Here is a 14,876-nt window from a genome sequence, read left to right as displayed (position 1 = left end):
CCTTGCTACCACGTAAAGAGCAGCTATAAATATTTTTGTACATGTGGGTCCCTTTCCCCCTTCCATGATTTCTTTGGACAAAAGACCTAAAAGTGGAATTGCTGGGTCAAAGGGTATGCACAGCTTTATCGCCCTTTGGGCATAATTCCAAATTGCTCTCCAGAATGGTTGGATCAGCTCACAGCTCCACCAACAATGCATTAGTGTTCCAATTTTCCCACAGCCTCTCCAACATTTATTATCTTCCTTTTTTGTCATTTTAGCCAATCTGATAGGTGTCAGGTGGTACCTCAGAGTTGTTTTAATTTGCATCTCTCTAATCATCTCTAATTGTTTCTTATGGGGCAGTTAGGTGGTACAGTGGAAAAATCACTAGCCCTGGAGTCAGGAAGACCTGAGTTTAAATCTCACCTCAGACACTCACTAGCTGTGAGACCTTGGGCGAGTCACTTAACCCTGATTGCCTTAAGCATTGAGGGCCATTACCATTCATCCTGATGTATATCTTGCCACTGGACCCAGATGGCTCTGGAGGAGAGAGTGAGGTGACCTTGCATAGCCCTCCTTCACTTAAATCCAATTCACTGCAAGTCATTACATCACCCTGATGTCACGGTCTTCTTCTAGAACAAAGGATAAACAACAACAATTGTTTCTTATGATCTCCCTCTGTGTTCTCTAATCATTTCTCTGATCTCTCCCTAGTGGGTCTTGGAAACTTCCAGAAGGTGGTATTTTTCACCCTGTAGTTAACAGTGTCTTAGATATTTAATGAATGTAATATTTAGGCAGGTCTTTCAGAAAGAACTTCCTGAAGAGGGATGTACTCTGATAGTAGTTATATGATAGTAAAGAGAAGACTGACCTCTGAGGCTTCTGCATAAAATCTGTGCTCCAACACATCAGCTGCATAATCCTCTTAGAACAGAACAGCATAGTAAAGTGAAAATAGAATCAACTGATCAATTCTGAAAAGAAAGCACAAACTGAAAACATACAAGAATGTCATAGCCTAAATCCCAAATAATCCAAATCAAAGAAAAAAATGCTGCAAGTAGCTTCAAGTAGCAGGAATCCACAGTCAGCATGATATAAGACCGTTCGGTAAATATCAAAAATTTTGGCTTATCATATTCCAAAAAAGCAAACTTGGCCTGCCATCCTGAGTATAACCTTATTAGAAAAGAAATGCCCAGCATTCTTGAGAAAAGATTAGAACTGAGTAGAAATTTTGGCAAACAGAGGAGTCAAGATAAATACATTTATCCCAAAAAAGAGAAAAATACCTATTTGTACAAAAATATTTATAGAAGCTCTTTTTGTGGTGGCTAAGAATTGGAAATCAATGGAATGTCTATCAATTGGGGAATGGCTAAACAAGCTGTGGTATATGGTTGTAATAGAATATTATTGTGTTATAAGAAATGGCAAACGAGATGATTTCAGAAAGGCCTGGAAAGACTTATATGAACTGATGTATAGTGAGTGAGCAGAACCAGGAGAATGTTGTACACAGTGACAGCAATATTGTTTGATGAAGGACTATGAATGACTTAATTATTTTCATCAACATAATGATCCAAAATAATCCTAGAGGGCTGATGAGGGAGCATACTATTCACCTCCAGAGAAAGAATTGATATTGATTGAATACAGACTGAAGCATGCTATTTTTCATTTTTTTTCTTTCATATGACCATAAAAAGAAAATAACAATTGTTGGAATGGATTTAGAAGGACAGCTATGTAGGACTAGAAAGCAATTTGGAACTGTACCCAAAAAAGTCATTAAACTGTATGATTCAGAGTAAAGTGAGCTGAACCGGAACAATTGATAGACTAAATTATAAAGGGCCCAGCTAGCACAGTAGATAAAAGCACGGGCCCTGGATTCAGGAGGACCTGAGTTTAATTCCGCCCTCAAACACTTGACACTTAATAGCTGTGTGACCCTGGGAAAGTCACTTAACCCTCATTGCCCCACTAAAAAAACCCCACAAAAATATAAAAGGAAAACAACTGCAAAAGATGTAAAAACTATGATTGATGCTGTGGCTCTCTAGAGAACAAACATTCAGAGGGGTAACATTTAATAATACTTCCTACTTCTTAGAGGAGAGGCGGAAATGTTGAATGAGATATACATATTCAGTCACAGCCAATTGATTTGTTTGACTTTATTGTTAATTGTTTTTAGAGGGAAGTAATAAATAGTAATAGTTATTTTTTTTAAGTGTCAATGAAATGTTTTTTTTTTAAAATGAATATTGAAAACATTCTTTGCAATGTAATTAGAAAAAAATAAAATACTATTAAGGAAAAATAGTAACTACAAAAAAAAAAATGCACAGAGGGGCAGCTAGGTAGCCCAGTGGACAGAGCACCGGCCCTGGAGTCAGGAGGACCTGAGTTCAAATCCAGCCTAAGACACTTGACACGAGCTGTGTGATCCTTGGCAAGTCACTTAACCCCAATTGCCTCACCAAAAAAAAAAAAAAAGACGTACAGAGAAGAGAACAGAAATGAGTTCTGAAGGAGTCAGACAAGCTAAGTAGTATGGTAGTATTAGAACTATCATTATAAAATTTAATAATCTACTTTTTTAAAAACCAAGCAATGCATAATGTTATAATAGAGATTCACAGTGCTGTATCCAGCCCTCTTTTATTCTGTTCTTTGTGTAAGGAATGTTTGTTAATATTACCAAGTTAATAATAATAAATAATTTTTGAAAGTTATAAGTTATTAAGCATGTATACCAGGGTCAGTTATTCAGCCCAGTCTCTAGCACCATTTGTGGCTTCTGCTTCAGAGAATAAGAACTGACCAAACTGTCATCAGAGTGAATTATCAATGGTCAAATTATAGTCTCAAAACAGAGTGATTCAGGCATTTTGAGAATGGCTGTGGGAGATAAGAGAATCTTTTCTTTATAATTATTGTCTATATGAAAATGATCATTGTCTTATAAAAATGTTTCCCATAGTACAGATGAACTGTTTTCTGAGGAATACCCGCCATTTTCTAAATAGGGTATGAGGCTAATTGATTTCTTATTTGTTTTCCAGTTTACAGAACTATGTATGATTTTGCCTGAATGTGATAGATAATAAAGGATATACATTCTTTAATAGCCAGCCCTTACATAGATAGCTTTCAACTCAGATCTTCTTGACTCTGGGTCCAGCACTCTATGCACTGCTGATAGATAAATCTACCTGTTTTGTTTAGTTTTTTTCATGAATCCTTTTTTAGTTTGAGATTAAATCTTTAGTGGTCAGATTTAGAGCTGGAAGTGACTTTAGAAACCATCTCGTCTAACCCCTTGGTTTTGCAGGTAGGGAAATGGAGACCTATAGAGGTTAAGTAATTTTCTCAAGATTATGATATTTGAGCCTACATCATCTGTATCTAAATCCAGCACATTTTCCACTGTGAGACCTATATCCATGTCCTGATTGTACCATAGAAAAGTAAAGAAAACTTAATCTTAGGAAATTTCTCTTAAATGTTAAAGAAAAGGACGAGAGTTCTAAAGAGAATAGACAATATAGTGTGGTTCAAAAGACATTAACCATGGGCTAGTCAGTTTCCTTTTATCTGAAATAGAGATAATAAATAGGCACTACCTACCTCTTTTTTTATTTTTTTAAAGTGAGGCAATTGGGGTTAAGTGACTTGCCCAGGGTCACACAGCTAGTAAGTGTTAAGTGTCTGAGGCTGGATTTGAACTCAGGTACTCCTGACTCCAGGGCCGGTGCTCTATCCACTGCGCCATCTAGCTGCCCCTGCACTACCTACCTCTTATCAGGGTTGTTGGAATAAAATGATTTGTAAACTTTTAAGAGCTAGAAGGATGTGAAGTATACTAGGTTTCATGTAGCCCAAGATCTTACTGATTCTTTGAGATGGCCTTGTGGAACCAGTAATTGCGTTTCTCTTCCAGGTGATCACAGACTCGCCCTTCTTCTGTCCCAGCTTGGGGGCAGCCAGCCAGTCCGGGAGCTGCTCACCATGCAACTGGTAGACTGGCACCGGCTCCAGGCAGACTGTTTCATCCAGGAGGATCGACTACGAATTTTTACTCTCTTGGCTGGAAAGCCAGTATGTCCTTTCCTCCCATTTTTCAGATAGTTTAAAATACTTGTACTTGAATTGAGTTTTAACCACAAGTTGTGATCACAGGAGTCCTTATCTCTAAAATGACTTTCTAATGTTGAACACCTTGCACTTAGTAGGTGTTCTATAAATATTTGTTGGACAATCAGAAAACAAGTTGAATAATCTTCTGGAACAGAGATTGACCTTTCAGAGATGATATCCACATACTATGATACCTGGGACTTATTGCAGAAGGTCCCCACTGTGTTTTCATTCTTTTGGATCTTTAAAGACTTTGCATTTTTAAATACCTTTTTAGTATAATAAAATTCAGCATCTTTTCTTCTTTTCATCACGTACTAATAACTAGCAGAGGTTAGCTGATAGTCTGTTGAAAGTGATAATGGAACACAGTGTTGGAGACTTGTGGATTAGGGGGTCATCAGCAGTGGTGTAGTGGGTGAGGGTAAATAGAGAACCTCAGAGACAAATTTGTCAAGTACTTTCTCTGACCATGCCAACTAAGATATATTATACCACCTTTAGAATACATAGCATGATTACTAAGTTATATCCTAGATCCTTATTTCATCTTTCTGCCTCCTTATCCTAAAATAATGCAGAAAGACAAGATTTCTCACTCTGTTTAACATCACCATAGGCATTTAAATTCATCATAACCTGGTTTCAACCTACTTAATAGGTTATTCCCCTACACATTTTCTTTGGTTCAACTAAACTGGCTTTCTAGTTGTGGCTTACATACAGCATCCATCTCGTGTCTTTGTGTCTTTTCACACACTACCTCCTATGTTTGGAATGCTCTTCTTTCTTACCTTTACCATTTAGCATACTCGGTTTCCTTTAAAATTCAGCTCAGGTTCTGCTTCATGAGGCCCTCTAACTCCTTTCCTCCAGCATCTACCCCACCCCCTGCAAGAAAAGTACCTTATATGTATTTTATATATACCTATATGTGCACATGTTAAATTCTGTAATTAACATAAGCTCCTTAAAGGCAAAGGCTGTTTTATTTTTGTCTTTGTATATCACCCATATTTAGGACAATGTCTGAAACAATGTCAGAACTTAACATTCTTGTTAGTTGGCTCATTACACATCCCAAACCCCTTTGTAAAAAGCTGATAGCGAGGTAGACCCTAGTAGAAACACGAAAAACTAGCAGAGTTAAAGATTAATATAAGGTTATGTACAAACTCTGCCATTCATGTTTATTGCCCCTTGCAGGTATGGCAGCTCTCAGAACAGAAGAGTATCAACGTCTGTTCCCAGCTAGATTGGAAGCGCTCAATTGCTGTCCATTTCTGGTACCTCCTTCCTCCTACTGCTTCCATTTCCCAGGCTCTCAGCATGTATGAGGAAGCATTCCAGGTAATGAGTGTCAGGTAGACCTAAGCAGAAAAACGGCCCAGGAATCAGGGTTGGGAAGTGTAAGGGGTGATATGGTTCTTGTAGCCCATTCCTTTGCCTCTGGGCAAGTTGGGCTGAAACCTTTCCAGAAAAATACCTATCTTAGCTTTATTTAAATATCTATTTTGTCTTCTGTTAATGCTGTTTGGTCAGAATTTCTCAAGTCTGGCCTTATATCCCTGCCTTTCCCTGAAAAATTGAAATGAGGCTAGTTTCTGGCCAAAGAATGGATAAAAATAGTTGTCCTTAGTCTTAATATCCCCTCTCTGCAGAATACCTCTGAGAGTGAAAAATATGCCTGTAGTCCCCTGCCTTCATACCTTGAGGACTCTGGCTGTGTGTTAGACGATGATGATACAAGGAGACCTCTCAGAGATGTGTGCTTTCACCTCCTCAAGCTCTACAGTGACAGGTAAGTATGATTTGTTTTGGTCTGGAGGGTTTCCCCCCAGCCTTGCTGCTGCTGTTTGCCTCTTCTTAATACTCCTTAGCTATTGAGAATTAAGGAGAGCTATGATTAAGTAATAATAATAGCTGACATTTATACAGTGATTTCATTAGGTCATTTGATATCTAAACAACCTTGTGTTAGGGCATTGAGAAGACTAGCAGGACATAATAGAGAACCTGGGTTTGAATCACCATTCTGCTAGTTACTTACCTGAATGATTTTAGGCAAGATCTCTTCTATGGGCTTCAGTCTGTTCATCTATAAAAATGAAGAGACATATTAAGTATCTGTAAGGCTTTTTTCAGCTCTGTATACTATGGATCATTTGCTAGTTGTCTTTTAAGTATTCAAAGAATTAATGTGGAAGGACTAGATTTGTTCTGCTTGGCACCCAAAGGGTAGAACCAAGATCAATGATAGGAGAATGCTGGAATCCAAATTTCATCTCAAAACTTCCTAACTATTAGGGTAATGAGTTCCCCATCACTGGAAATTGGTCAGAATGCTACATGACTCCTTTTTAGGGATTCAGTAGAGGTAATTACTTTGTAGGTATCAAACACCCTCTAAGGTTGCTTATTCTTTGAGGTATCTTTGAGCACCTGATGTTGACCAAGGGTAGTAACAAAGCATCTGAGTTAACAGAATTAGCCAAATACAAACAAAATACATCTAGGATAAAAAAGGAAAAGGTTGACTGAGGGAGAAAATCTTTATATCAAATTCTCAGAAAAGGGTTTGGTATTCAATATATGAAGAATGTGCCAAATCACTAATAGGAGAAATGTAAATTAGAACAACCCTGAAATTTCACCTCACACAGCACACTGATGAAGATGACAAAAGATAGGAATGATTAGTATTAGAAGTACTGTGTAAAGATAGGCACATTACTATATTGTTGGTGAAGCTGTGAATCAGTACGACCATTTTGGAATATAATTTGCAAGATGCAAATAAAGTAATAAAATATCCATACCCCTTGATCCAGAAATTCTGCTATTTGGCAAGACCCCAAGGAAGTTATTGATAAGATGAAAGTCCTCATAAACACCAATTAAGTTCAAAAAGCAATTTATAATTTAGATTTAAAGGTTCCCCCACCCCCAAAAGGAACAAGTAACTCTGTGATAAGGGCAAGTAGAGACTTGAAGAAAAAATAGATTGTGCAACAAGGACTACATGGATACCTAGAGAAAAATGATGCAAGAAATAATTAAGGAAATAAAAGCTTTGGAGTAAAGAATTGGAAGAACAAATATCTTAGAAGAAAAGGAGGTGAAACTTACTGCAAGTAACAGACTCCTTAAAAACTTGATCTGAGATCAGACAGAAATTGATGTTTCCATGAAAAAAAAAGAAAAAGTAAGCTATCTGATAACAAAATTAAAGTATAAAACAAGTCAAAGAGATAATTTAAGAATCATTTGAAACCCTGAAAATCGTGGAAAAGTATGGATGCTAAATTTTAATCAATCGTAAATGAAAATTACCCAGATATTTCAGAACCACAGGGAAAAGTGGAATCCACCAAATAACCCCTTTACCCAGAGATAGTACTACTTGGTCTGTTACCCAAAGCAATCAGAGAAAGAGGAAAAGCATACATATGTACAAAAATATAGCAGCTCTTGTAGTAGCAAAGAAACTAAAGAGAATGCCCACCAATTGAGGAATGGTTGAACAAATTATGACGGATGAATGTAATGGAGTATTATTGTGCCATAAGAAATAATTAAAGCAACTGTTTGTATGATCTTGGGAAGTTTTGTATATTGAGGGAGTTAAATAAAACAGAAGACCTGAGGGTAGGTTGTATATATAGACAATATAAACATGCAATAACAACATTATAAAAACAAACTACAGACAATTCTACTATAATGCAACGCAAGCATTCCCTAGAAGTACAGCACTATATAAAATCACTCAATGAAAGCCACAAGGTTAAAGAAAAAATGACATTAGGTACATGCTTAAAAACTTGATCATCAAAAAAATGAAGGCATGGTTTTATATTTGTTAAATGGTTAAAAAATACCATAAACGCTACCATTGAGCACAAGCCCAATTCTGGTCCATGGGGGAAGAGGATGGGGTGGTGTGGACCAGCACTCCTCTGCACACAGCTTCTACCCTGACAGACATGATGGTGGCTTTTGAGAGTGGACACTGGAAGGGCCATAATTGGTGAGTTTCATATTCAAGTGGCTTCTCTCAGGAGAAACTGCACAGCAACAGGCTCAAAATGCAAGGTATGCTCAAAATTTTTCCCAATAGGTTAATTCCTTTGAAACAAATTTGCTTTTTTAAAATATGAATTATAGTAGAAACTGATTATACATTGAAAGACTTAATGACTTTTGATCAATGCAGTAACCAACCATAATTTAAGAAGACTGATGATGAAGCATATTATCCAACAACTGACAGGGAGGCAATGGATTCAAGGTGCTGAATGAGACATATTTTTTGGAGATAGCCAATGTGGGAATTTGTTTTATTTGGCTTTGTATATGTGTTACAAGGGTTTTTGGTTTTGTTGTTTTTTCAGTGAAGAGGAGTAGTAGAGAGAGAGAGCTGATTTTTGTTCATTGAAAAAAAAATTAATTTAAAAAAAATTGGTCTCCCATCTCCTCAAAGGACATAGCCAAATTCCAAAGTTCAAAGAAAAAAAATATTGAAAGCATTCAGGAAGGAATTGAAGTACTACAGATCATACAAGACCTGGAAGCAGCAGCAGCTTCTCTAGTATGAGAGGAGATCTTAGAATACAGTATTCCAAAAGGCAAAAATATAGGAGTACTAGCAACAAGGGATAACTTGTCTTATGAAGCTGAGTATAATCCTACCGGGGGTAAGGGAGGGGAAATGGATCTTTAATGGAATCGAGGACTTTCAAGCATTCCTGATGAAAAGACCAGACCAGAGTAGAAACTTTGAAATACATAACACAAATTAAGAAAAACTTGGAAAGGTAAGTTTCTTTGGAGCCATTGAAAGGAGCTGTGTGACATTCTAATATAAGGACAAGAAACAAGTGTCCCTTCAAAACTTAATATATTGAGAGGACATTGAGGGAGTTAAATAAAAGAAACAAGACCTGAGGGTAGATTAGTCTTCATCAGAGGGTTGAAGAGGGAAAAGAGGCAGGAAGGTAACCCTAACCCTAATGCAGAAGGGAGGATTTAGGAAGTAAACTTTACTATTTCTCACAATTGTGTTGTATGAGAAAAGGAGGATACAAACATACATTGGGACAATTGGGCATCAGGTGAGCTTCTCTTTTACTGGGAATAAATATAGGATGATTGAACACATACACGCACTCAAGAGAAGAGTATGGTGTAGAAAGACAATAGACTCAACAGGGAAGCAAGCAGGCACAAGGAGAGGAGGAGAGGTTATGGTAGAGAATAATACTGGGAAAGTCACAAACTTCCTGATCTTGATTCTGAAGGGGGTTTGAAAGAGCAGAAAAAGCAATGAAGAATCTAAGAGGATATCTTAGATTTCCTCTTGGATGATTGAGGAATGACTGAATGAATTGTGTATATGAATGTAGTGCAATGTTATTTCACTATAAGAAATTATAAAAAAGACAATATCAGAGCATCCTGGGTAGTTTGAACTGACCCAGTATGTGTATCAGAATTTGGAAGGAAGGAAACAAGATTTTATTAAGTACCTAATACATGCCAGGCATTGTGCTAAGCACCTTACAAACATTTTATTTCATCCTCACAACAAACTTGGGAGGTAGGTGTTATTATTGGCCTCATTTTACAATTGAAGAAACTAAGGCAAACAGAGGTTAAGTGGCTTGCCCAGGGTCACACAGCTTTCAAGTGTCTGAGACTGGATTTGGACTATAGATCCAGCATTCTTTCCATTGTGCCACATAGCTGCCTTTAGATCATTTTACTCATATTCAAGTATAGTGACATTGTAAAGAAAAGTATTTTTGAAAGCCTTCACAACTCATATCAGTGCAATAACCAGTCTTGTCTCCAGAGGACTTATGATATGGTATGTTAGCTACTAGGAAGTGAGAGAAGAAAATAAGATGTGCATTTTTTGGATATGGCTACTGTGTGGATTCCTTTTGCTTGACTGCAGTTATTTATTACAAGGGTTCTTTTTCCCTTTCTTTCCCTTGGTTTTTGGGTGGGGTAGGGATTAGGAGAAGAGAGGGATTTGGCAATATCCCCCCCCAAAAAAAGCCTTCAGAACATTTTTTTTAAATGCACTGAAGACAACAGGAATTGAGAAAGAAGCACAGACAAGTAAGGACAGTTTTGAAAGTAATGGGTGGAATTTGTTATATAGCTCTTTAAAAGCAAGCAATAAGAAATGGAAATTCAATTTTATTTGGAATCCTCTTGTGTTATATTGTTTATATGTGCCCTCCCTCTATTATCTCTAAAATTAACTTGCACATATCACATTTGTAGATAGTTATTCACATGTTGTCTCCCTATTAGATTATGAGCTCCTTGAAAGCAGGAGCTATCTTTTTCTTTCTTTGTTTTCTTAGCACTTTGCACTCACTGTGCCTGGCACCTAGTAGGCACTTAATAAATGTTTATTTGATTCATATGGAATGTTCTTTTTTCATCTTTTAAGTTCAAGATTAAAAAAAATTATTTTTGAAAAAGAGAGCCAGCTCCTGGTGCTATTAATTCTTATGCCATTTGTAGATGGTTGGGTTTTGTTTTTAATTTCTATGGGAAGGCAAATAGAAGTGAAACTTCAAATACCAGCTCAATTAGAAGGTTCAGGGTTAATGACAGTTTGGAGGTATTGGCTCTTTCATTTTATTCATTACTTAAATGAAGTTTAGGTTTAAGATGATTTATGGATTTTACTGAGGGATGGTGGAAAGCATGTTGAACTTAAACTTTGAGTCCCTGCCCTGTTCACATGATAGCTGTGACTGGATAAATCATATAACTCCTCTGAGTCTTGGGGGTTTTTTTCCTGTAAAATGAGAATGATAATACTTGTACAATGCACAAGTACAACACAGAGTTGTTATGAAGATCAAGGGGAATAATGGATGGAAAACACTGGCCCATGGGGCCACAAATGATGTTGAGCCAGTAGTATTTGTATTCAGTACATTACTCATTTTGGATAATTTTATGATTTTATCAGACAGAAGCATGTCTGTGTTTATACATGTAATCAACAGCTTTTTTTTCCCTTTTTTTTTTTTTTTTTGGGGTGAGGCAATTGCGGTTAAGTGACTTGCCCAGGGTCACACAGCTAGTAAGTGTCAAGTGTCTGAGGCTGGATTTGAACTCAGGTCCTCCTGAATCCAGGGTCAGTGTTCTATCCACTGCGCCAACCTAGCTGCCCTCAACAGCTTTTTTTTTTTTTTTAGGACTATATAAATCTTAAAATCAGATGCCAGAATTCTTGCGGATCCAAAGAACAAGGAAAATAGGACTTATTTAATTTTTTTTTTTTTAATGAGGAGATGATGATGTAACCAAAACCACCAAACTCTTATATCAGACAATTCCCAAGGCTTACTTGGTGCTGACCATGGATGTCTATGGCTTTGGGAAAATGTCTATTTTTACAATATGAACTTTAAGGGGAAAGATTTGTCTAAGCATATAAACTTAAATCTAGTTTGCTTTCTGTTATAACATTTGGATTATCTTTTTGCATCTTTGCTAACACAGCAAGAAGTAGGAAATGCATTGAGGTCTCAGCTGCATCTATGATCCATTTCTTGAGCTAATGTGATATTTTTCTGTTATCTCTTCCCCAATACACCCATTTTTCACCTACTCTTTCTCTTTACTTTCTCCTATAGACATTATGATCTGAATCAGCTATTGGATCCCCGGAGTATAACCTCTGATCCTTTGGACTATCGCTTAAGCTGGCACCTCTGGGAAGTCCTACAGGCCCTGAACTATACCCACCTGTCTGAGCAGTGTGAAGGTGTGCTGCATGCCAGCTATGCCGCTCAGCTTGAGAGCGAAGGACTGTGGGAGTGGGCCATCTTTGTCCTACTGCATATCACCAACACAAGGTGAATGAAAGGCAACCCCTAGGACCTGTGCTTCAGACCTGAAAAAGTAATATTCAGGAAATAAGATAATTTAATTACTTCCAGTTTAATTCAGAAAATGTATCATTAAGCACTTTGTATGTAATCAGGTCCTTGGTGGACATTCTGGGGGAAGGACAAGTTATAGTTGAGATTTCATAGTGTAGGTGTTTACTTACACAGGTGGTAGCACTCCTAGGATTCACTGTTGTGAGATTTAAAATTGGATATTAGATCATAAGTCTCCCCTCTTTAACCTTTCCCTTAATTTATCTCCCAGACTAGTAAATGGAAGAAGCTTCTGGTTTTCTAGTTAGAGCTTTTATTGTATGGTAGTTACCAGGTGATGTTGATTAGAGGGATAGGAAAGTAGAAATACAAAACAAATTGTCTTAAGTCTAAGCTTAGTCTGTATTCCGTATAAAACTCACCAAAAGCCCAAGGCCACCTTTGGGGAAAGAGAGAGACCGAGTCAAGCGCGTGCTGCTAACTGCGAGCTGGGCCGAGTTGAACTCCAGTCAGCGTCTGTCTGCGCAGTGCAGTCAGGGGACCAGCGGAGCAGGAAAAAGATCCCACTTCCGTTCTCTCCTTGCCTCTTAAGCTCGCACCCCGGAAGTGGAGTGCTAGCAGGCAATCTGGCGTGCGTAGCTCATGCCGTTGGTCTCCTCCCCGAAAGGGTGGTCCTTAAAAAAAAAACTGGCATCTCTCCATTATTGCTAACCGACTGTTAAATCTTTTTACCACATTCCCCCCCTTTTGTTCCTCAAGAAACAAAATATTTCCTTGACGGAACAGTAAAAAGAATATAATAACTATTGCTAACTAATAATATGTGAACAACAATATGGAAAAGGAAGAGAGGAAAGTTTTGTTCAGAGGGGCGATTTTTTTTGTCCTCATGAACCGACGCTTTGACATTAGTCTTGCAAAGGGAGAGCCTCTGCAGAGAGTACATGTTACAGATAGTGTATGTTATAACATAAAGGAGATAGTAAAAACTAACAAAACAAAACAGTTCATATAGAGTCTCTGAGTTCTCTTGTCTTCTTGAAGTGGTAAGATGTCATCAGGAGGAAGCTGGATTCTGGTCTGGAAAACTGGATTCTGGACTCTGGTCTGGAAAGCTGGATTTTCTTTAACTGTTTGAATTGCTGGATTTTTACTAAACCTTAGCATAGCATTGTCAATGATCAAATTAATAAATTCCATTACACTGTCTATAGCAAAATGTAGTACAGTGCTTCCACCAAAGCCTTCCTCAGATGCCTTATCATAAGTTACATCCTGGATCCTTGCAGATGATAACAAGACAAAAAAATTGATTGTGTTGGGGAGAATGAGAAGTGGGAGATAACTGAAATTGTAAACCAGGGTGATTGGAAAAATAATAGTGCCCAAGGGAGGAGTAGAGGGAGTTAATGATTTCCGTGAGAATCTAGGTAAGGAATGTCCAATAAACAGCTAATAATAGAGGCCTGGAATTCAGCAGTAAGATGTGGGCTGGACATATAAATCTAAGAGAATGTTATGTATAGGTTATAGTTATACCGATGAGATTACCTAGGGAAGGAGAAGGAAACCCAGAACAGCTCTGGAAAGGGACTGGGACATACTCAGCAAAGAAAACGAGAAAGAGGAAGAGCAGAAGCCAAACAGATACCACTAGTTATAGAGGGAACTATAAAGACTCAGTTTTTGCTTTCATGGTGTTTATAGTCTTATTATGTGGATAAGACAGAAACGAGTCAATTAATACCCTTCATTATGTGGAAAATATAGGAAAGGTCTTAAACAAAGTGCTCTCAAGGAAGGCTTCATGGAGTAGATAGCATTTGAGAAACTGATCACTAGATTGGTCTTTGGGCAATGGATTTTTCTTGGCCATATCAATACGTGGATATTTTTCTAAGGAGTGAAGGAAGGGATCTTCACCAGCAGAAAGTCTATCAACAAAATCATAGTGCCTTGAAGTAATTATTGGAAAGAACAATAGACTGAATTAGGTGTACTGGGAATGTGTTTGAGCTGTCCCATTTAACCACTTACTAGCTGTGTGGCCTGAGGCAATTGACTAAGCCACTGAGTCTGTTCCCTCTTGTGTGAAATGGGGATAAAACTTAAGTTACTTCACTCAGGGTGTTGTGAGGGAAATATAAGTAGTAAAGCTCCATAGAAATGTGAGGTCTTGCACTTTACTATTTTCCAGGCTAGAATTCAAGGCCTGAGGGGAATCCAGGGCTCCAGATTTCTTCTGTGGTCATTTCATTTCATTGTCAAATAGACTCTGCTCTCAGACTCACTAGAGGCTCCTTCGTCAATCAAAAGGAGCAGACTGAATGTTCAGGGTTTCATCTTAGGAAAGACACTGTGTCCTCCAAGCTCTCAGTCTTTTATCTTCTAAGTGGTCGTAATGGAAAATTAACCCCAGGTTGGAGGAGGTAGGGATTATAGTCTTTGGTGTTTTTGTTTGTTTGTTTGTGGTTTTGGTTGGGGTTTTTGTTTTTGTTTTTTTGTGGGGCAATGGGGGTTAAGTGACTTGCACAGGGTCACACAGCTGGTAAGTGTCAAGTGTCTGAGGCTGGATTTGAACTCAGGTACTCCTGAATCCAGGGCCGGTGCTTTATCCACTGCGCCACCTAGCTTCCCCTGGTTGGGTTTTTTTTTGCAGGGCAATGAGAGTTAAGTGACTTGCCCAGAGTCACACAGCTAGTAAGTGTCAAGTGTCTGAGACTGGATTTGAACTCGGGTCCTCCTGAATCCAGGGCCGGTGCTTTATCCACTGTGCCAGCTAGCTGCCCCTGGGATTATACTCTTCAAGGGGAAAAC

The 14,876-nt window shown here is 38.0% G+C and overlaps 1 protein-coding gene across 2 annotated transcripts in view; it reads left to right on the top strand.

Moving 5' to 3' along the window:
- Positions 1-14,876, top strand: part of NUP98 (nucleoporin 98 and 96 precursor) — a 98,675-nt gene that overhangs the window by 79,998 nt on the left and 3,801 nt on the right. For both annotated transcript variants that reach the window (XM_043992441.1, XM_043992440.1), the window contains exons 26-29: positions 3,947-4,104; positions 5,350-5,493; positions 5,805-5,944; positions 11,811-12,032. In XM_043992441.1, coding sequence (XP_043848376.1) covers positions 3,947-4,104; positions 5,350-5,493; positions 5,805-5,944; positions 11,811-12,032 — 664 coding nt within the window. The remainder of the gene's footprint in view (positions 1-3,946; positions 4,105-5,349; positions 5,494-5,804; positions 5,945-11,810; positions 12,033-14,876) is intronic.

The sequence above is a fragment of the Dromiciops gliroides genome, chromosome 3 (assembly GCF_019393635.1).
Source record: "Dromiciops gliroides isolate mDroGli1 chromosome 3, mDroGli1.pri, whole genome shotgun sequence".
NCBI lineage: Eukaryota > Metazoa > Chordata > Mammalia > Microbiotheria > Microbiotheriidae > Dromiciops > Dromiciops gliroides.
Note: the sequence above shows the minus strand (reverse complement) of the source record. Positions and strands in the feature narration are given on the sequence as shown.